The sequence below is a fragment of the Poromitra crassiceps genome (genome assembly GCF_964638095.1).
Source record: "Poromitra crassiceps genome assembly, chromosome: 12".
Taxonomy (NCBI): domain Eukaryota; kingdom Metazoa; phylum Chordata; class Actinopteri; order Beryciformes; family Melamphaidae; genus Poromitra; species Poromitra crassiceps.
This window is the reverse complement of record NC_139632.1, coordinates 41672699-41695123: the sequence shown is the minus strand read 5'-3', so window position 1 is coordinate 41695123 and position 22425 is coordinate 41672699. Positions and strand designations below refer to the sequence as shown.

The 22425-nt window shown below is 45.8% G+C and overlaps 1 protein-coding gene across 1 annotated transcript in view; it reads right to left on the bottom strand.

The window, feature by feature from the left end:
* Positions 1-22073, bottom strand: part of tie1 (tyrosine kinase with immunoglobulin-like and EGF-like domains 1) — a 30792-nt gene extending 8719 nt beyond the window's left edge. Inside the window, exons 1-20 of the mRNA XM_083647604.1 lie at positions 21966-22073; positions 20773-21069; positions 20402-20512; positions 19987-20142; positions 18877-19008; positions 16822-16962; positions 16353-16481; positions 14987-15132; positions 13898-14042; positions 13032-13190; positions 11961-12101; positions 9827-10135; positions 8641-8931; positions 7799-7992; positions 7438-7584; positions 7269-7332; positions 6930-7040; positions 2220-2410; positions 1631-1744; positions 1-51 (exon numbers count right to left, since the gene is read on the bottom strand). The exon at positions 1-51 is cut by the window's left edge and continues 20 nt beyond it. Of these exons, the coding sequence (XP_083503730.1) occupies positions 1-51; positions 1631-1744; positions 2220-2410; positions 6930-7040; positions 7269-7332; positions 7438-7584; positions 7799-7992; positions 8641-8931; positions 9827-10135; positions 11961-12101; positions 13032-13190; positions 13898-14042; positions 14987-15132; positions 16353-16481; positions 16822-16962; positions 18877-19008; positions 19987-20142; positions 20402-20512; positions 20773-21069; positions 21966-22029 (3093 nt within the window). The 5' untranslated portion in view covers positions 22030-22073. The remainder of the gene's footprint in view (positions 52-1630; positions 1745-2219; positions 2411-6929; positions 7041-7268; positions 7333-7437; positions 7585-7798; positions 7993-8640; positions 8932-9826; positions 10136-11960; positions 12102-13031; positions 13191-13897; positions 14043-14986; positions 15133-16352; positions 16482-16821; positions 16963-18876; positions 19009-19986; positions 20143-20401; positions 20513-20772; positions 21070-21965) is intronic.
* Between the last annotated feature and the right edge of the window lie 352 nt (positions 22074-22425).

Sequence of the window (22425 nt, the reverse complement as noted above, 5' to 3'; positions counted from 1 at the left end):
CACGCTGTAGTTCAGCGACTCGATGGCCATCCAGCGCACAGGCAGCCTCCCCTGCAAGTCAAACAGCAGCACAGTCATGTTAACCCTTCTGATTGATGTCTATCTGGGTGGCAACTGCACCAAGTCACATTGTCCATACATGTATTTTACTACTACACCAAGTCACATTGTCCGTACATGTATTTTACTACTGCACCAAGTCACATTGTCCATACATGTATTTTACTACTACACCAAGTCACATTGTCCGTACATGTATTTTACTACTACACCAAGTCACATTGTCCATACATGTATTTTACTACTGCACCAAGTCACATTGTCCGTACATGTATTTTACTACTGCACCAAGTCACATTGTCCGTACATGTATTTTACTACTACACCAAGTCACATTGTCCATACATGTATTTTACTACTACACCAAGTCACATTGTCCATACATGTATTTCACTACTACACCAAGTCACATTGTCCATACATGTATTTCACTACTACACCAAGTCACATTGTCCATACATGTATTTTACTACTGCACCAAGTCACATTGTCCATACATGTATTTTACTACTACACCAAGTCACATTGTCCATACATGTATTTCACTGCTGCACCAAGTCACATTGTCCATTTCACTACTGCACCAAGTCACATTGTCCATCCATACATGTATTTTACTACTGCACCAAGTCACATTATCCATTTCACTACATCTCCAAGTCACATTGTCCATTTCACTACTGCACCAAGTCACATTGTCCATACATGTATTTCACTACCGCACCAAGTCACATTGTCCATACATGTATTTTATTACTGCACCAAGTCACATTGTCCATTTCACTACGTCTCCAAGTCACATTGTCCATTTCACTACTGCACCAAGTCACATTGTCCATACATGTATTTCACTACCGCACCAAGTCACATTGTCCATACATGTATTTCACTACTGCACCAAGTCACATTGTCCATTTCACTACGTCTCCAAGTCACATTGTCCATTTCACTACTGCACCAAGTCACATTGTCCATACATGTATTTCACTACTGCACCAAGTCACATTGTCCATACATGTATTTTACTTTGCAAAAAGAGGGGGGAAGATGCCAAGTCTGATTCTGTTGTGTCATGACTCATGAGGTGAAGATGGAAATCTAATCAAAAAAATCTATGGCCCATTGAAATGTACAGTAGAGTAGTGCACTGGGGTGGCATCAGAATCAGAATCACTTTTCAGAATCACATTTATTGCCACAATATGCATGTTACATATGAGGAGTTTGTCTGTATGCAGCGTACCAGTCAGGTCATATCAGTGGGGGGGGGGATTCAGCTGAGTTCAGGAGGAGGTAGTGGGCTTTGTGGGGGGTGTTGGTGAGGTCCTTGGTGGAAGGGCTTTTCGGGCCAATGTGTTCATAGCAGTGTGGAATTTGTGAGACTGTGTGTGTGCTGTTACACTGTAGTTGACAAAATGGTTTGCACATCACTGCCCTCTACAGGCACATAGGGGCAGAAGAATATTGTTGCACTGCAGTGCTCTCTAACACACAAACCTTGTCTCTGTGTAGGCTGAAACTGAAGCAAAATCTGCACATTCTGAAAACTGTGTGTGACTCCACCACTCACCATGGTCTTCTTAACATAAACCTCCTCTCCGCGCGACAGGCCGAAGTCTGCTATCTTTGCCACAAGGTTGTCCCCTACAAGAACATTCCTGGCTGCCAAATCCCGGTGAATGAACTGGTGAGCAGAGGAGGGAGAGAAAATGATTGGACCTCATGCATGAATCCTTCATACAAATAGATGACTTTTAATTGTTACATTATTTGTTGGTTATTACATCAGCAACTTTGTAAAATGAGAGACAGAAGAACAGATCCACACAACCACCCACACATATAAATACCCAAGCAGCCACCCACCCACCCACACACACACACACACACACACCCATGAACACACCCACGTGCACACGCACACACACACCCACGCACATGTACACACACACACGCACACGCACGCACACACACACACACACGCACGCACCCACACACACACGCACACACACACACACCCACGCACACACACACACACACACACCCACGCACACGCACGCACACGCACGCGCATGCGCACGCACACACACACACACACACACACCCACGCACACACACACACACACACACACACACTTTCACTCTGTCTGTCTTCCTACCTGTTTGTCGCTGAGGTAGTGCATGCCGGTGGCCACGTCCACAGCAAACTGCAGCAGCTGCTGGGAGGTGAGGGTGGAGGCAGTGCCGTGCTCCTTAGCAAAGGCCGGGTCCGTCTCCAGCACCCGACTCTTCCTCAGGAAGTCTAGAAGGTTTCCATAGGGAGCGTATTCTATGGCGATGTACAGGTAGCCTGGAAAACACACACAGGTGAGAGGGAGGAGGTTATGTACAGGTAGCCTGGAAAACACACACAGGTGAGAGGGAGGAGGTTATGTACAGGTAGCCTGGAAAACACACACAGGTGAGAGGGAGGAGGTTATGTACAGGTAGCCTGGAAAACACACACAGGTGAGAGGGAGGAGGTTATGTACAGGTAGCCTGGAAAACACACACAGGTGAGAGGGAGGAGGTTATGTACAGGTAGCCTGGAAAACACACACAGGTGAGAGGGAGGAGGTTATGTACAGGTAGCCTGGAAAACACACACAGGTGAGAGGGAGGAGGTTATGTACAGGTAGCCTGGAAAACACACACAGGTGAGAGGGAGGAGGTTATGTACAGGTAGCCTGGAAAACACACACAGGTGAGAGGGAGGAGGTTATGTACAGGTAGCCTGGAAAACACACACAGGTGAGAGGGAGGAGGTTATGTACAGGTAGCCTGGAAAACACACACAGGTGAGAGGGAGGAGGTTATGTACAGGTAGCCTGGAAAACACACACAGGTGAGAGGGAGGTTAGAGTTAAGCAGAGAGGGAATGATTACAGTTAGCCTATACGTATGTGGGAGAGGACGATAAAGGAGGGACATTACTTAACAGCTATGAAGAGTTGAACATGGGAAGAAGAGAGACTGTCTGTCTGCCAGCTTGTCTGTCTGTCTGTCTGTCTGTCTGTCTGTCTGTCTGTCTGTCTGTCTGCCTGTCTGTCTGTCTGCCTGTCTGTCTGTCTGTCTGCCTTAATTTTTTAATTTTTCAGAACATCAAAAAACAAAAACAAAAACAAATTCAGACCTGGAAAAAGAAAAAACATACACATATCAACATTTCAACATTACAAAGTAGTGCTACCAGCCAAATAGTGTGCTTGCTTATAATAGTGTGCTTGTAATATAGTGTGCTTGTAATAGATGTGCATAGAATCCCACGTAGAGTCCCTGAGAGATTATCTGGGCGGGTTAACCGTCTCCCCTAACCTCGTCCAAGTGGGCCACAAACGGGCCCCAAATACTTGAACATTTGTTAGACGAGTCAGTCGAAAAAGGAGGGGGAGAGGGGGACTTCCACTCCTTCAAAATGAGTCTCTTGGCGACTAGGGGTGTCAAAAATAATCGATTATAAGATGCATCGCGATGCGGACGTGCACGATTCTGCATCGATTCCTTAATGTCAACAATCGATTATTAATTATTATTATTATTATTATTTTTCAAAAAATCGAATAAAATATCATGGAAGTACATGCAGTTGTTTATTTGGATCATAATACAATGCAATTCCAAATGCACTTTTATTTTAAAAGTAGCCACACAGTGAGAAAAAAGAAAGTGAGAAAAAAGAAATCATGTATTGGGGAAAAAAGTGATGCATCGATTGAAGATGCATCGAGATGCATCGATAATCTTAATCGAATCGAATCGTAGCCCTCTGAATCATAATCGAATCAAATCGTGAGGCCAGTGAAGATTCACAGCCCTATTGGCGACAGTCGTCCCCTGTGTCAGAGACTGCTGCACAGCTGTAGGGAGGAGCAGAGAGGACTCCGAGCAGCCAAAGATGGCGAGTTCCGCCTCTGGTTGAAGGGTTATTTTATATAGGCCTTAGAGTACCAATCAAATATCTTGGCCCAGTATCCAGACAGTGGAGGGCAACACCAGAAAGCATGGGACAGTGTATCCTCTAACAGTGAGTCATGTGTTTGTAATCACTGTGAAGTCTCACTGTCGTCAACATCATGTCATCATCAATTCACAGCCAAGGAAGTTTCTGCCTTCCATCTGTACAAGCAGAGAGAGAGCAGCTGAGCTGGACTCCCACAGCCACCATGTTTGTTTTTTCTCCCCCGAAATGTGTGTGTGGCCTTGGCTGTCCTGTCCTGTCTGCAGCCAGAGAGACCCAGCAGCAGCTGGTCAGGGGCTCTGGCTGCAACACTCCTGTCCCAACACAGACAGAGGTGGATGGGGACGGTCCTGACAAAGACAGAGGTGGACCGGACCTGTCCCGACACAGACAGAGGTGGATCAGGCTGGTCCTGACACAGACAGAGGTGGATCAGGCTGGTCCTGACACAGACAGAGGTGGATCAGGCTGGTCCTGACACAGACAGAGGTGGATCAGGCTGGTCCTGACAAAGACAGAGGTGGACCGGGCCTGTCCTGACACAGACAGAGGTGGATCAGGCTGGTCCTGACACAGACAGAGGTGGACCGGGCCTGTCCTGACACAGACAGAGGTGGACCGGGCCTGTCCCGACACAGACAGAGGTGGACCGGGCCTGTCCCGACACAGACAGAGGTGGACCGGGCCTGTCCCGACACAGACAGAGGTGGACCGCGCCTGTCCCGACCAGTGTTGGGCAAGTTACTTTCAAAATGTAATATACTACATATTACTAGTTACTTTCATTTGAAAGTAATAAGTTACTTTACAATATTACTTTCTGTGTAGAGTAACTTGTTACTTCCTACAATACTTTTGCATTACTTTTACCAAAACAACAGCACCAACAGAATGACATCGCCATCCCAAAAAATAATTTCAACTGCCTTGAAGTCAGTGTAAACAATCCAAAATTCTAAATGTTATTCTTTTCCTTTGTTATTGTCATCTATAGTGGTTATTTGCCTAAAAACACACAGTTTGATTAGGAAATGATTGTATCTTTTTTAAAAATGTGCTTTGATTTAATCAAATGTAACTCAATTTGTAACTTGAGTTACTTGAAGCAATAGAGAAGGAGCCAGCACTCAGAAAGTCCTTTTGAGGGTTTTTATTCCTGTTGCACCACAACGTACGCGTTTCAGCGATAGCCTTCGTCAGCGTAACTTGAGTTACTTGACAAAGTAACTGGTATAATATTACTGAAATCCTATAAGTAATAAGTTATATTACTGAGTTACTGCTAAAAGTAATATATTACATGTAATATGTATGAGTTACCCCCAACACTGGTCCCGACACAGACAGAGGTGGACCGGGCCGCTCCCGACACAGACAGAGGTGGACCGGTCCTTTCATGAAATCCTCACAGCTCCAGCAGATGGCTGAGGGAGATCTGAGTGCAGGAACTGGTTTGTTTGTAGACGACAGCTTCCAAGCCAAAGCCCAACTTCCTGCAAGGCATGAAGCACTTGTGCTTGTTGGAAGGGTTTGCTGTGGACTTCAGTGAGAACAGGAGGTGTGTCAACACCACAGAGTGTAGTGTTGGAAGGCCGCCTGCTGCCTGGATGTTTTGGGCGTGTGGGTTCCAGCCTCAGTCTGTTTTGAAAGGCAGAAGACTGAACTTCTCAAAGCATGAACCACTCTGAGCTTTGAAAGCCAACACCCCAAGTAAAGATTGAAAAGTTTGTTCAGAATTATGCTATTTACCGTATAAGGATTAGGCTCCGCTTTTATAGTTGAGGAGGTGGTATCCTTTTATATTCTGTATTCTTATCATTGAATCAAGAGGAACCATGAAACCATGGATCCACACAGCGGAGTGAAGGCCTGCACAGTGAAGAAGTGCTGCTTGGAAATAAGAGCAGCGCGGAGACACAGTGAATTAGTCCTGTTTATTTCTCAAGGCTGATTTGGTTTTGTAATCTCCCCGCTAATGTTCTTTCCATGCTAAACGTCCTCTCTCATTATGTTATCAATCCTAGATCAAACGCAGGCAATCCAGTGATTCTGTGTGAAAGCCAGGGGATGTGGTTGGGAAAGTGATACTTCATGCTAGGATTAGTTGGGTCCAATGAAACTTGATACAAATAGATACAAATAGATACATACTATATACATCCATAATAGATACATACTATATACATATACATACATATAATAGATACATGGTGCAGCGGTTTGCTGTGTGGCACGTGTACAAACCAAACAAATGCGATCATGCAAAATGCTCCTGGCAGACAGAGGATGTTTAGGTTGGAGACGTGCTAGTGCAGTCCAGGTGCAGATCACACAAGATCAGATGGAAGAATCTGTTTGGATCTGGACTAGGGAGGATTTAACCTCTTCCTGTACACCACTACACACAGCGCTCAACAGTCATGTGACGTTTCTTGCCCCAGAAGTGAATTCCCCATTCATTTTCTCCATAGACATTTAGTAACATCCTTATATAACGGGTTTTAAGGCTTGAACCGAGCCAACCAGTCTTCCAGAGAATCATGAGTGACCATAAAACATTTTACTTTCAGCAAAAACCCCAAAATAAAAGCGGGGGGTGGAAATCTAATTTTCGATTTTTTTTCCTTGCATTTATTTTTTGTGTCCTGCAGAGGCCTCTTATCTTCAAAATGCCTTATTTTCTTTCTGGAGCCATGTCATATGAAGAATGTTCAAACTCAGGAAGTGTCCACAAAATGACAAATGTTTTGTACCTCACAGCCCATTTTGTCCCACTTGGAAATCCCTATCCATGCCAAAGACAACATTGCCCAGGCAGTCATAATAAAAGCATGAAGATATCTGTAAGAGCCACTAGGTGTCGCTCACTCACCTCTGTTCTCACAGGCTCCTATGAGGTTGATAATGTTGGGATGCTGGCCTAGTTTACACAGCACCTCCAGCTCCCCTGCAAAGTCTCGGTGGTCATTCTCCGAGGCAAACTCTGGAGGAAGATCAGCACACACAGCAGAGTTAAGCAAAGTGCAAGCAAAGCAGCTCCGGCTTGCTTTGAGATGAAGTGTTCACATCGATGAGATGGTGCAGTGGGTGGGGTCTGTTGTATGTGCCTGCCCCATCAGTCTGCATGTGTGTGTACATGTATCTCTATATAGAATATTATGTTTGTGTCCATAGGCTACTTGCATGAATATGTGTGCAAGTGACGCATTACCTTTCAGCATCTTGATAGCGGCGCTCATCTTGCTGCCGTCCTTCTTGATCATGGCTTTGATGACCTGGTTTTCAAACTAGCGTTAGCCCAAATGTCTGCCCATTGCATAAATGATGACAACTGCTTATAATTAAAAAAAAAATGTAAATGAATCCAAAATCCTGAGAACCTGGCCAAAGTTGCCTTCTCCAATGACATCTTCGAACTTAATGTCTTCCCACTCCAGGATGGGATAGGTGAGGGGCTCGGGGGTCGGTTTGGGCCTCCGTGTCAAGGTCAGAGTGCCCGAGTTAAACTGCAGGATGGTCTCCTCACCCTGAGGATAGAAGACAGTCTAAGTTCAGCACTCAATTCCAACTACAGCAAATTGAAGATGTCTCAAGTAGGATTTTCTCTAAATACACTTTAGTCTTGTGAAATGAGTTGTGGTATATCGACCGTCATTCCATAGACCCCCGTGAGCATTCCTAGAATTCTCAAGAAATGAACCTCAACAGCCGCTGTAGGGGGAAACACTGTGTCTGACTTACCGATCCGGACTGGTAGGTGAACGTGCGTCGCCGGTTGAGCAACGTCTTGCGAATGAAGAAGAGGGCCAAGAGTGCCAGCAGGATAGTGACACAGGTGACGGTCACGGAGCCCACCACTGCCACCAGCAGCTGGTAGCCGTCGCCGACAGGCCGGCCCCCCACACCCTGGGTGGTCGGGGTGAAGCTCTGGAGGCCTTGTTTGGCAGAGAGAAGAGGGACGGGGGTAGAGGAGCGAGGCAGGGGAGCAGCAGGGTGGGAGAGAGGGTAGAGGAGCGAGGCAGGGGAGCAGCAGGGTGGGAGAGAGGGTGAGGAGTGAGGCAGGGGAGCAGCAGGGTGGGAGAGAGGGTGAGGAGCGAGGCAGGGGAGCAGCAGGGTGGGAGAGAGGGTGAGGAGCGAGGCAGGGGAGCAGCAGGGTGGGAGAGAGGGTGAGGAGTGAGGCAGGGGGGGAGCAGGGTGGGAGAGAGGGTGAGGAGCGAGGCAGGGGAGCAGCAGGGTGGGAGAGAGGGTGAGAAAGAGCGGGCAGGGAGATGGAGATGATTTCTTAGAGAGCGGAGATAAATAGGCTGTTCGATGTGGATGAATAATTATCCTGAGGAAATCCCCTTCCCCGTGTGGGTGGTCATGTTCAAGGCCAGCTGGAACAAACCTAATATTATCTTGTTGTATGGTCGAGATTTTTCCATTCAGAGATATTTTTAGTGAGGCTGAACGGAAATTTAGGACATAACATCCAAGAAAGCATTACTCCTGTATTTAGATCAGTGGAGATGTTTTTTTTTTTTTGGTAGGGTTAGAACATCCTGCAGTTATAATGCAGGGTAGAAGATAAGATTCCTCCTCACCATCCCCTTGCGTCATCGCCTGCACAAACTGGCTCCACTCTCCGGGGACTTTGGAGAATGCCCTCACACGGAACTGGTAGAGCGTGCTGCCATTGAGCGCCGTCACATCCTTGGTGGTCTTGTTCCCGTCGTCTGTGTCCACCCAGGGGTGCGGGCTCCCATGGCCAACTGACTGGTACTCTATGATATATTTAACGATGCCTCCGTTGGGGTCCTCCGGGGGGCGCCACTTCACCTGAATGGCCGACACGGACAGAGGCGTGGCCTTGACGCCGCGTGGGGACGATGGGCCTGCGGGTACAGAGAGGTATCACAGTTAGGGTGATCCTCAACAACGCTTGTTTCTTTAACGCAGTATTGTTAAACGAACGTGCTGTAACTGTTGCAATCAAAGTTCAATCTTAAGGTGCTAAGGGAAAGCCGCCTCATCAATGACGTCGGTTGGTTGACAGCAACATTGCAATACTATTGAATGGATCTACTTCTGTCCTGTTGGTCCCCATTGATGGAAAACTAGATTAAAAATGGTTTCACACTGGTTTCTGACACCTTAAATTCAATCCCTAACTTCTTGCCTTAGTCACACAGTTTGTGGGCAGGGAGAGAGTCAACAAGCAACCATCATCCACCAATCATACTCGTTGCCAAACTCTTTAAAAGCCAATCAGAGTAGTAGTTATTGCCATGCCTTTCCCCATATATTGTGCTTTATCAGCAATAAAACCTGACTTATGTGAAGCTATAACACTAGGCATCTTGCGCGCTACACGCGCTCGATTCCTAGGCTCACTCGCTGTGTGGGCTCGCTATCGCCCGCCCTGCAGCCCGTCGAGCTGCCCCTGCAGCTCGCCCACTGTGCGGGCTCCCTTGCTCTTATAACATCATGATGATTGATGAATGACATCACTGATGATGTCACAACTTCGCATCTTATGACATTGTGAGTGGGACAAATTTTTTAACAGAGAACAAACAGAGAACAAATAGAGCCCACATTGCCCCTTTATAGATATAGATGTATTGTGTTGATAAAACATAGTCACAAATGCATTGAAAATGCTGCATCATTTTTAAGAATATAGCCAATTTAAAGAGCTCCAGGTGGAAACTCTGTGTGTTTCTAGCCAATTGGAGGAGCTTTCCCTGTAACCCTGCCTATTTCAAACCAAAATGAGAGGCTAGTTACCCTGGCTGTTGATGCGGAAGTGGTAGGGCTTGGAGGCCGGCCCCTGGCTGCCACAGTTGATGAGGCGCACCACCGCGGTGTAGTCTCGCTGGTACTCCAGGTTGTGGAACTTGGTGGAAAGCACATTGAGCAGGGTGGTCTCCTCCCATAGCTTTTCACTGGAGGGCGAAGGCCCGAAGAGCTGCACTAAAAAGCCACTGGCTGCGCCTGCACTAGTGCCCGCAGCGTTGCTGCCAGGCAGGCGCCAGCGTACGGTGGCATTTCGACCTTCCAACGAGCTGATGTCAATCTCAGGCCGAACTGTGGGCTCTGCAGCGACAGAGAACACAGAGGACTTACAGCTACTTCTACATTTCTCCTCACTGAGATGAGCATACTGTAGGTCCTTATTGGCCTAGACAGACATACCCCACATACACCAGGATGGCTCCTCAACCATAACGCCTATATGCATGTCTGGTCTTGTTTGAAAGGTAAGAATTGATGAAATATGAATCAAGTGTAAGTAAACCTACTATATTTACCATTCCAGAGAAAATGGAGATGCAATAAGGAAGAAATCATATTTTCATCCTCGCCTAGTGAATAATGTAATTTTAAAAGGCAATACTGTATCACCATTTTAACCAAGATGCCGCAAATAATAATGCTGCTGAATGTATCGCCGTCATACTCCTTGACTACAGCTGACTACAACTGTAACTGTTTTCCTTTATTGCATCTCCATTTACCCTGGAATGGTAATAAATGTAGGTTTACTTACACTTGATTCCTATATCATAAATTCTTACCTTTCAAACAACATATAGGCCTTATGGTTGAGAGGAGCCATCCTGATGTATTTGGGGTATGTCTGTCTAGGAGAGAGAACACCCCCAAAGCACCCTGGGCTGAGGTTAAAATATTATGCTTTGATGAGTTGGACCTATTTGAATGCTACATACAGTAGTTTCTATTATTGTATGCAGAATTGCATTTGTGTCATGTGTTGCTTAGAATACAACTCAGTGTCTTATCCATGGTCTGAATCTGTTCTCTGATCCTTCTCAAAAGGCATAAGAGCCAATAACATCAAAAGCAACTCACAACTCACAACACAAGTAGTATGTGCAGGAGGCCAATGTTCCCATGTAAAAAAAAACAATTTGACACCTGGTTTTGAAATGTGAGCTGTATCTGGATAAGTGATCTGGATGTTATCTGAATAAGGATAAGCTGCATGCTAATGCAAGGTGTAAACGCACCGTGATCAGGATGTGATCAGATCTGCCTGTGTCCAGATCTCTTTCACCCCATTTACATTTTAAATGCGACCCGTATCCAGATAATGTATCTGGATACAGGTCGCATATAAAAACCAGGTGTAAACGGGGTGTTACAAGACGAAAAGGTCCTCCTTGCTGACACAACTCTTCCAGTATGTTTCTCTTGTAACAAAGTCTTTGATCATGTGTAAAGTCTCTGAAAATGACTTCACCTTGACCAGACACATTCTCTTACTCACATCTTGGCATCCGCTCGCCAAGCTCATGTTTAGCCACACTCCAAACCCTGTCACTTTCCGCTTCAATTACTCTTCTTCCCTATCCTGTTCTCAAAGACACTCACAGCCACTTTGCCTCGCTGAACTCTGCTGCACCACGACCAGCATGGAAACTCAAAACTCTTGACTATTTCACCTGGTTATAGGATACTCCTCCTAGCCCTGACTGGTTTTATGAGTCCTAGTAGATGACTTACATGGCAAAGGCGAGTTGGCTAGATTTGAGTTTGATAAATTTTGCCTTGATTCTGTGCATGGCATCGTCATTGTATTTCAGCATGGCAACAACCACAGATAACTCAGTCCCCTGGATTCCTCTCTATATTTGCTCCAGGCGTTGGGTTGTTGTCAGGTCAGGTAAATTCTTACATTCCAATTGGCCATTTAAGGCCTGGGAAAAGCCCTACTCAGGAAAGATCATGAGAAATGATCCCGAAGCTACTCTAGACAGCAGATAACTGTGCCTGCTAAAGTTCTATTATGCAATTCAACACACTGACATTTTGTTCCTGCTTCCATGGCAAGCTTCCCATATAAATATACCCCTGCTATAACACCCAGATTGGTATCTTCTCACTCTATGGTTCTTACCAGGACACTCGGTCTCCATGATGGCCTCTGGCCCCAGGGCCCCCTCTCCTCCTTCCCCGGGCCGGCTCAGCTGGACCCGGACATGGTACCGTGTGGATGGCTTCAGGTTCATCAGTGTGATGGGCTCTCTGTCACTGTACACTGGCAGAAAGTGGAGGGAGGGGTTCAGATGGATTAGATCAGCTTTATCGTCCACAGAAGGAAATGTGGATAGATTTTTGCTGAAGACACACATATTAAAGACAATACAGTACATTAAAAAATATATTATTTTACACATAACATTGTTTGTAACACCCTACCTCATTAAACAGACTTGAACAGGCCATGAGTAAACCTTTGAATGTGGGAGGTGACAGAGACATATCGCTTCCACAAAGAGAAGCTCTGTGCTCACATGACCTGCAGAGTACTCTAGATGAAATATGGTTGGGGCGTTTTCTTTAAATAAATTTTATCCATTTTGTCCATCTGTGCCAGCTTTTCCATTGAGGCTCCTGTGAGTCGTGGACATTCTGAAATTTGAGGCCTGAATATCTGTTTTATAATGATTTGGAGCTATAAATAGACTTGGCTTGGATGCAAATATGGAAATGTAGCTAATGGCTTGATACCCTTTGTTAGTATTTAGGGGTCTCTTCCGATTGGCCAATTGCTATAATGTTTGTTTTTGTGTTACTGTGCATTAAAATAGAAATCAAAGTTAACGTTCTGACAATGTTGATATGCATCATGAAGAGACAGAACATGGTGTAAGAGCTCCTAATGGCTGGTGCAACCTTTATTCTCAATCATCTCTGGATGCCTGAAGAATAGAAAGAGACTTACATAAAGTCATTTTGTGCACAGGTCAGGGGAATGGTGTGTGTGTGTGTGTGTGTGTGTGTGTGTGTGTGTGTGTGTGTGTGTGTGTGTGTGTGTGTGTGTGTGTGTGTGTGTGTGTGTGTGTGTGTGTGTGTGTGTGTGTGTGTGTGTGTGTGTGCCCGTGCATGTGTCTGTGTGTGTGTCCTGGACAACCGTAACTGACTATATGTATTCACTTGCTCACAACTGTAACTTTCACTTGCTCACCTATGATGGAGGACCACGAGTCTCCGTTCTCCATGGGCTTGTACAGGAGCTTGGTGGAGATGATGGGGCCGTCTCCTCGGTAGGAGTCCACCGGCATCACCACCAGCTGCTTGCTCCTCTTCTCCAGCAGCTTCGGGGGAGTGGTGGGCACCGGGGGCTCTGAGCAGGAACAGACACTTACAATTAACATCGCGTCACCAGGCTCTTCTCGGCGAGAAAGAGCCTGGCTTCCGTTCACAATTGATTTTGTCACCCTACCTGGTTCCGGCCTAGAGCCCGCCCTAGACAGGATGGGCAGCGTTTCTAGCTCGTCAACTTTTACGTTAACTTGACAATTTGACACAAGTATCAGAACGGCAAACAACAAAACAAAAGATGGATGTACCGAACGAACTTTTTGAAGAAGTTCTTTTAGAAACATTGCGGATTCACAATCTCACATCTTTTAAGACAATACAGAAGCTTTGAATCAGACAATTAATTGAGGAAAGAGAGGTCAAGCTAATGGCAACATCCGGTGTTCATTCTGGTTCCGTGGTTTACGCCCCATGACAAAAAGCGGGGTGAAAGGTGCCCAGACTACTTACAATGGAGCCACCCCACTCTTTCTACACGCGTTGCTGCACTGCTGCAGTGCATAGCTGTTCCACCCCCCAAGAAGAGAGCTTTTTGGAAGCCTTGTGGAAAACTAATGCAAGACAGATGCAAGGGTGGAGGCAGATTTCTACATTGGCTACTTCTATACAGATGGAGAAATCTATTTAGCTACTTTCCTTTCCTGTGGCCCTCCAAATTAACCTCTTCTCCTCTATCTGTATTTTGTATTATCAAAAGTTATTGGTTTTCACGAGGAATACCATTCTCACCTTTGACAGTGAGGTTGAACTTGCGGGAGTCCTGGCCTCCGTTGGTGGAGACCCTGCACTCCCAGAGGCCTCCGTGTTCAGCGTTCAGGCGAGGGATCTCAAACTGGGCCGTACTCTTATTTGAGTCCATGGTAGTGCGAGAGGCCTGAGAGGAACACACATAATACACCCGTTGCCACCAAAGATCAGCCAATAGCAGGTGCAATTAGACCCCTTTCACGGGGGCCATTTTGGGTCGAAAAGGCGGGGTAAACACAGGTGCAAGCAAAAAACACTAATGAGGGTTTCCAACTAACACGATGGATGTTGGAAACCCTCATTACTGTTTTGCTTGCACCTGTGTTTAGGCTACCCTGCCTTTTTGACACAAAATGGCTCCCGTGAAAGGGGTCAATTGGAATAGCACACATAGATGGCTGCAGACACACAGACGTGGTCCAGGGGTTAGTTACTCTTTAACAACCAGTTGCTGGTCTTCAGCCCAGACCAGTAACAGATTAGACATCACTGCCTGCACTGTGAGAAATTTCTTTCTTCCTGGTGGAAATTCCGTCCTTTATCAGATCTGTTTTTCCAACATCGAGGAAACCGGACAGAGAGAACAACACACAAATTGAGCTTCTCACTTAGAGGCAAATGTGGTGACCGCTGCATTATTGTGTGAGAGTCTTATCTGGTCCACCCATTGTGTTGCTGACTTCCTCAAAGCTTGACTCAACCCTTGTCATCATCAGCCTAGCCTTAAAGGCACAGGCACAGAACTATCTAGTTCATTTGAACCAAGCAAGCTAATTAGTTTAGCATTTTAGCATTTAGCCGACAGCGACTTACAATGAGTAGAATGAAGGATTCAATGTCTTCCTCTAGGACACTTTGACAGGAGCAATGGTCGTTTGTCAGAGACAACACTGGCTGTTGGGGAAGTGAGCCTGGGACTTTAATCTCACCACTAGGCCACCATGCTGCACCAATTAAGAACGACTGCCTGTCCCCAGTACCTTGGACATAGTTCTATCCAGCTTGATGCTCAGTTGTATTTAGACTTTGTTTATCCAGGCAGGTCAGTTAAAGAGCAACGTGTCCTCCTACCTTCAGCACAGTGCTGTCCAGCTTGCGCAGCTCGATGCTGGTGTGGCTGGGTAGGGGGTTGCCCATGGCCGAACACAAGATCTTGGGGCTGGAGTTCAGATTCCACTCCAAACTACTCCCCATGTCCAGGATCTGGGGAGCCCGGTCTGAACAGGAAGAGAGATGCATGATGGGACAGAGGATAAGAAAAGATGAATAGATTCGAACATCTGTGTAATGTAACTATACGACCAAAATGAAAGATGGGTCATGTCTGTGGTGTCCATGCTACCTGCATCATTTGACAAAATCAGGAAATAAATTATTTTCTAATGTCAATTCAAAACCGTTTCAATTTTTTTCTTTTTTTTTTACCAAGCTATCATACTTATGTTGTGCTTGTTTTAGATAACATTATACTTGGTGACTCCTCTCACATCCATCAAAAGCTTGATGGGCTGTCTTGTAGTCAAGTGGAAATTGTACAAAACTTGGCAGTGTTTGTATAGACTAGAGCAGGGATACTCAACTTGCTTTGCCCGGGGGCCACTTTCGTGAAATGATAGAAGGCCAGGGGCCAGTTAATAAACAATCAATATACATTTTTCTGTAGCAGATTGTAGGTTTTTGGGGTGTCAGCCGGAGTTTAGTCTGACAATGTTGTGCACACCGGATAGTTAGTTAGGTTAAGTACATACATAAGTGCCTGGGTAGCGAGCAGACGGTGGTATTTGACAATTTAGCAGCTAAATCATAGATTATTGAAAGATATTCCATATTCCAGACTGAAATGCTATAACAGAAGTGAAGTATTGGCCAGAATGACATGAACATTTGGACACTTATTCAGCGGGTATCTTGCATGTTGCGTTCAGGTGCACTGTAAAAAAAAAAAAAAAAAAAAAAAAAAATTTTTTGCAATTCCATCGCGGGCCACACAGGGGGCATTAGTTGAGTATCACTGGACTAGAGGGTATGCATTGATGTCACTTTCCCACCGGAACCCACCCCCTCAATCGGGACAGAGTGGCAAAACCTATGGGCAAAGCATTCAGCAGGTTCCTCCCTGTTGTTTGGAGCAGCAGGTGTCATTTATCTAGGCTAATGACTGCGTTGCTGCCACTCAGTGGGCGTGACCCCGCAGTGACCTCTGCCTCTGTGACGTCACGTGCATAGTGCATCACCCTCTAGTGGCGATTTTGGGGAGCTACTGATGGAGATAATGGTGAGGAGGAGGATGCGACTAAAATGTGAGATGTGGCAATGATCACAATGAAGAGGAAGAGGAGCTAGAGGACAAGATGAAGATAGAAGGTAGGTAGATGATGAGAGCGATGAAGAGGAGGAGGAGGAGGCAGAGGGAAAAGGAAGGATGAAGATGTCTAACCTGACTTTTCACAGGTCTGTCCCCGCCATCCCGTGAAGCACTGGCATCCGCTGAAGCGGTTGCAAACTCCTCCATTCTTGCACTTACAACTCAGCCGGCAGTCTGGGCCGTACGTGTCATTATGACAGGCTGAACCAGGCAGAACAGATAGCAATGCAATGCATATTATTTAAAAAACTTCTGCACACAGGTGATGTAGTCTGAAATTGAGAACAAAATATTAATAAATTGTGCCAGTGGGCTGGGATAATTCCACTTGTTTCAGGAAGTTGCTAGAACACTTGCACTGGAAATGTGTAATTATTATTAGATTTTGATACTCAATATACATCTTTTGCAATGGAGTCAAACAGTTAACTGACACAAGAATTTCCTCATACTTAATCATGACAAAGCATCATCAACAAGAAATTATACAAATGATAAAGTGAGATGTATAATAATATAATAAAACCCTTGAGGGTCTCACCTGTCTCACAGCGACTCCCGAGCCAGCCGCTGGCACAGGAGCAGCCGTAGGGGTCCGGGAGGCAGAAGCGGAGACCCTTGCAGTTGAGGTCTGAGCTACACGACTCCTGGCAGTTTCGGCCAAACATTCCATCTCTGCAGGCTGTGAAGCATCAGAGCCAGAGGGATTTTTAGACATGCGCTCATGTAAATCAGTCCAGTGTTGCCTCAACCTGCCTTGCAAAACACCACAGAGTTCAGTTTGACCAGTCTGCCAATGGACTCATCTCATCCGTCTACTACCACAGTGATTTCAACTGCATGGTTACATTTGACTCAATTGGCTGCATAAAGCGTGGGCAATTCTATATGATGTCTGTATCAGGCATGTTGGCAGCTATTATAGGAACACAGGGAGGTAGTTATCAATGAAAACGGCTTAACCTTCAATGCCTTCAGAGTCAGATCATGACCTGTAAGATCCCCAAAATATTTGACTGGTACTCCAAGGCCTACAAAATAACCCTGCAGCCGGAAGCAGAACTCGCCATCTTCGGCTGCTCGGAATCCTCTCTGAACTTCCCTACAGCTGTGCAGCAGTCTCTGACACAGGGGACAATTGTTGCCAAAAAACTTATTTTGAAGGAATGGAAGTCCTCCTCTTCACCTTCTTTCCAATTGTGGTTGGCGGACATGACCTCTGTTATAAGGATGGAGAGACTTAGGTTCCTGAGGACCAATTCACTTAAAAAGTTTTCAACCATTTGGGACCCGTTCTTAGCCTACCTTGATGAGGTTAGAGGTGACGGATGACTGGCCTGACTGCTCTCTCATGGAGCCCTTGCCTGGGATCTCAGGCACATTTCTCATGAGCACATAAGCACATTATGCGGCTGGTAGCTATGTACCTTATGTTTTTTGTTTTGTTGGTTTGTTTTTGTGTGTGTGTATATGTGTGTGTCTGAGCATGTTTCTTTGTCTTGTTATTGTTATGAAAAATCTAAAATAAAATATGGAAAGAAAAAAAAAAGACCTGTAAGATCTGACCCAACCTCCAAGATGACACCAAGAATTGACATACACTTACAATGTAGACACAGGCATTAGCCAATAGTGTAGGTGTAACGCTGATGTCTTCCATTTAAATGTATTGTAGGCTACATGTAGTATTAACCCTCATTCTATAGTGTGAATGATGCCTGGCCACACCTATGGGCCTATAGTTGCCTGTTGACAGTTATCTTCTTAGAAATGTGTGTGAGAGCTGTGTGCCTTGGAGCAAGAGCCTAACCCCAGGCTCAAAAACACATCTGTCAAATGCACTTGAGATGATGGTTCACTGAGAAGAAAAAGTTGTTCTGGACCAAGCGGCTCTGGGCATTTCTGCATCACCTTTTGACCGGACCACCGCACATCAAGTGCTGTCCGTGGTGCTGACTCGTGTCAGCAGGTGTTGACATGCATTAGTCACACATTTCTAAAGGTGTGTAGAGTGCCTTTGTTAAGCTTGCTGTTAGAGTTACCAGTTGTACATTGAACGAGCGCAAATTCGCAATACTGTATAGCTGCGACCACATATGCGACTTTACGAAATACAGCACCCTGCATTTCTAAATGTGCACACACACACACATGTGCACATGCACCCACCCACGCACGCACGCACGCACGCACGCACGCACGCACGCACGCACGCACGCACGCACGCACGCACGCACACACACACACACACACACACACACACACACACACACACACACACACACAAGCATTTTGTTATTTCATTTAGGGTGGAACAAAAGTTAGCAGTGCAGCAAGCAATCTAAAAATGATGAACTTGAAATTGATTAATTTGAAATTAACTTTGTGTTGAAACCATGACAAATGAATAGACAGAACGACACAGACAGACAAATTGGGTGGGCATATAAAGGCACACACACACACACACACACACACGCGCACACACACACACACACACACACACACACACACACACACACACACACACACACACACACACACACACACACACACACACACACACACACACACACACACACACACACACACACACCTGTCTCACAGCGCGTTCCCATGAACCCTGGAGGGCAGATACAGTCTCCGTCTGCATCGTGGCACACGCCCCCGTTGAGACACTCTGGACAGTCTTTGTCACAGTAAGGACCCCACTTCTTACTGGGACAGTCTGCAAAAGAACAGGAATGTCTCTTACAGCTCAAACACAACCATACTGCCAAAGCCATGCAGAACGGAAGCTTGAGGCAGGCTCAAGCTGATCTGACGCTTAACCGGTCACACCAGGAGCAGTCTCTTTTCCTCAGCGCCGAGCTTGGAGCTGTTCCTCCGGCCCCTCCCCCCCCTCACAAATTGCATTGACTTCATGCCTGTCAGCTCGGGATCAGCACGCTTGGAAAATTGAACAGAAGCTGAAACTATCGGTTCAGCGTGGCTTTGGCGGGGCGTCAGCGTGGCGTGCGGCTGGTGGGAACGTACTTGCCTGTTAACAAGTACGCTGAAATGAAACTGCATGGCTTTGGCATGGGATTGGCGTATGGTGTGAACGACGTGCACTTACAATAATTACAAATAGCAATTTCACACGTTACCTGGTATATCCTCATAACACATCTGTATCTTTAAAGCACCTGTCACTATTCTATGTCACCAAGAGGAGAGCACAGATGCTGCAAGGAGTGCCACTCCTGGATATGGTAGTTTTTCTTAAGGGGTTTAACATCCACTATTGTGGGGGTCAAACTCAATCCCCCCCCCACTCAACAACAATACCCTACTTTTAATGCCTTCAAATCCATTATTGTATCTACACTGAATTTCTAAAATATTAGGGACATCTTGCTTTTGCACAAACTCAGTTGATTAAAAATCCTTCTCTCGTCTGTTCTCCTCCTTTGTGGTTGGTGCAGATTTAATAGGGGAAATCAATAAGGGATAATAATCAATAATGGATCATTTTGCCTGGATTTACCTCATCATTGTACTTCATGAAAACACTTAGCCTCCCTAATATGTTGCACATTCAGTCTATATTTGGAAGGACTGTTACATTGTAGACTGTGCTGTCCCACTGTGCATGTCTCAGAGTATGTGCAGGACTGTATGCATGTGTTTCTACTGTCAGTGAGGGTGCCATGATCCAACAAACCTCTGACAATGAGCCTCATCCAGGCGCCCTGGAGGGGGCTGTCCCCCACATAGCTGGCACTGTAGATGCCTTGGTTGGCATAAGCTGCGTTCTCCACAGTCAGCACAGCAGTGCTGTTGGTCACATCGTTCCAGTGAGTCATGTAATAGTAGTTTCCTACACACAGGGCACATATAGCACACGTCAGTACCGTAAAAAGTTAACGAAATAGTGTCCAAAAGAGAGGCCAAAGTGCTCTAAGACTCTTCTTTGCTGTGAGATCCTATCTTCAGCAATGTATCCAGTCTACACACAAAGGACAGCAGCACTGATTTCCTGATTTTTCCAGCTCTCAGTGTATGTTTACAGTGTGGTTGTTCAATCCGATGCCTTACCTCCCCTTCACTCTGGCTCTATACATGCAAAGTTGGCTCACCGTTGTACTTCCAAGTCACATCTCTCTTTTGGGTGCTGAGGAGCTGCATGCTGAGGTGAACCGTCTCTCCTTTGTTAGCGGTCAGCGTCAGGTGGGCCGGGACAAACATCGCTGTGAGGAGCACAGATAGTAAACACATCAAGGCCTAGAGAAGATGATCCACCATTTGGAAAAAACTGTAGATCACAACTGTAAACTTTCAATCCAACCCCAGAAGAATTCTGTTATTTTTTCCATCTAAAACGGCGTCTTCTGTGTAAAAAATGTCTAATCGTGTTAAGTGTATGTACGCACACATGAATCAGGTGAAAGGATTATTAGGCACAGCATCGTGACAGGTCGAGGACATTCTTCACAGTCTCTGAATGTACCTGTGGCAACGTTGTTGATCATGGTGACCTTGTCGAGCGGGGCGACTTCCTGAGTGGTTTCGCAGTAGAAGATGCCGATTTTGTCCAGGTCGAGGAAGTCTCGGGCCACCACCTCCCTGTCCCTGGGCCTGTGCACCTTGAAGTTGGGTTTCCTGGGGAAGACGAGGATCTTGTTGTCTCTCATGATGTCCAGGTCGATCTGGGCGGCGTTGCGCTCACCGGTGATACAATGGATGGAGAAGTAATTGGCATGGGTCCACTCCGCTGTGGCGAACATGGTCAGGTCCATCACAGCATCTGTAGGACATGCCATTGTGTTTGAAACAGTTGGGCATTCTCTTATATGAGACAGCATCGTAATGATCACACATAGTATCTTCTAATCTAGATTAGTGGTGATTCTAGTGCAGGTGTATGTGTAAGAACTGTTCTTAATTCTGATACCACGCATATGACACGCCTGAACCTGGCTCACACAGCAGCTCATGACGTGTTGTAGACCCAACGATATCAGAAAAATCTTCAGTGGATTGACTGATACAGTATGACATCAACACCTTCTCCTACCTGACTGCAGTTTGAACAAAAAAATCCTACCATTTTTGAGTTCCTCTGAACACAGAATACACAATAATGCAAAAAAAGTTAATATCCCACAATATCTGTCTCTACGCAGCCCTGCAACAAGTTTTTAACCTCATAGAAAGGTACATATAAAATAAAGACTCAACACTGTAGGATGTCCCAATCTCCAGTGCACATGTGACATCTTCCAGCACTTGCTGAATGACAGATACAGTAAGACATGAGCAACTTCCCTTGCACATGTCTTCAGTTCACACACAAAAGCCAACAGGAATTACATTATTGCAACATATGTGCCAACCCAAATAATGGCAGAGTTTGTCCAGCATTCCTGCTGCCTGGCATCTGAGCCCCAGAACAATGGCAGGAAGCAGGGATGAGCTCCTGTTTTCCCCAAGGGTTCACATATAGCACTATAGTCTTGAGTTCTTTCTAACTTTATGTAAAATTAAGCATAAAAAAAAATACAAGAGAAGTCCAATGATGGATACTTGATCACCTTCTCAAACAATTATACACACTTTTATGGAAAGAGCGTTCCAACACAAATTGCTCTTCTTTAACAGGTCCTTTATCGAATCAAAATAACATTCAAAAGTTGCACTTACCTGATAAATCAATGAAGCACAATACGCACACCCACAAAATCCCCATTTTAGTTGTAATCCTCATTAGGAAATAGCTGTCTTCAATTGCCCGTCCGGCTGTTCATTTACAGGGGGAGAGATTATACATCCAAAACGGTGACTCGTGCGTCACGACGAGCGGTGCGCGTTTTTACGCATAACGTCACCCGCGGTGCTCCGGTCCAGGTGAAAAACGTCTCCGGGAACTGCGTCTGTATTGTAATGACCCTGTAAATGATCCCGTATAATTATCAAGACGACCACGGTCCGTCACACTAAAAGCGCAGAGTTGGAGTTGCGCTAAAGCCCAGCTCTCTCTCTGGACTCTGGGTGGGAAAGGAAGGAAGAGCGTCACCAGACAGCGGAGACTGCTGGCGCTCCAAACCTCCCCGATCCACGGATGTATTTATGAGTTTAAACTTTGTCACGTTTTGTTCTAATG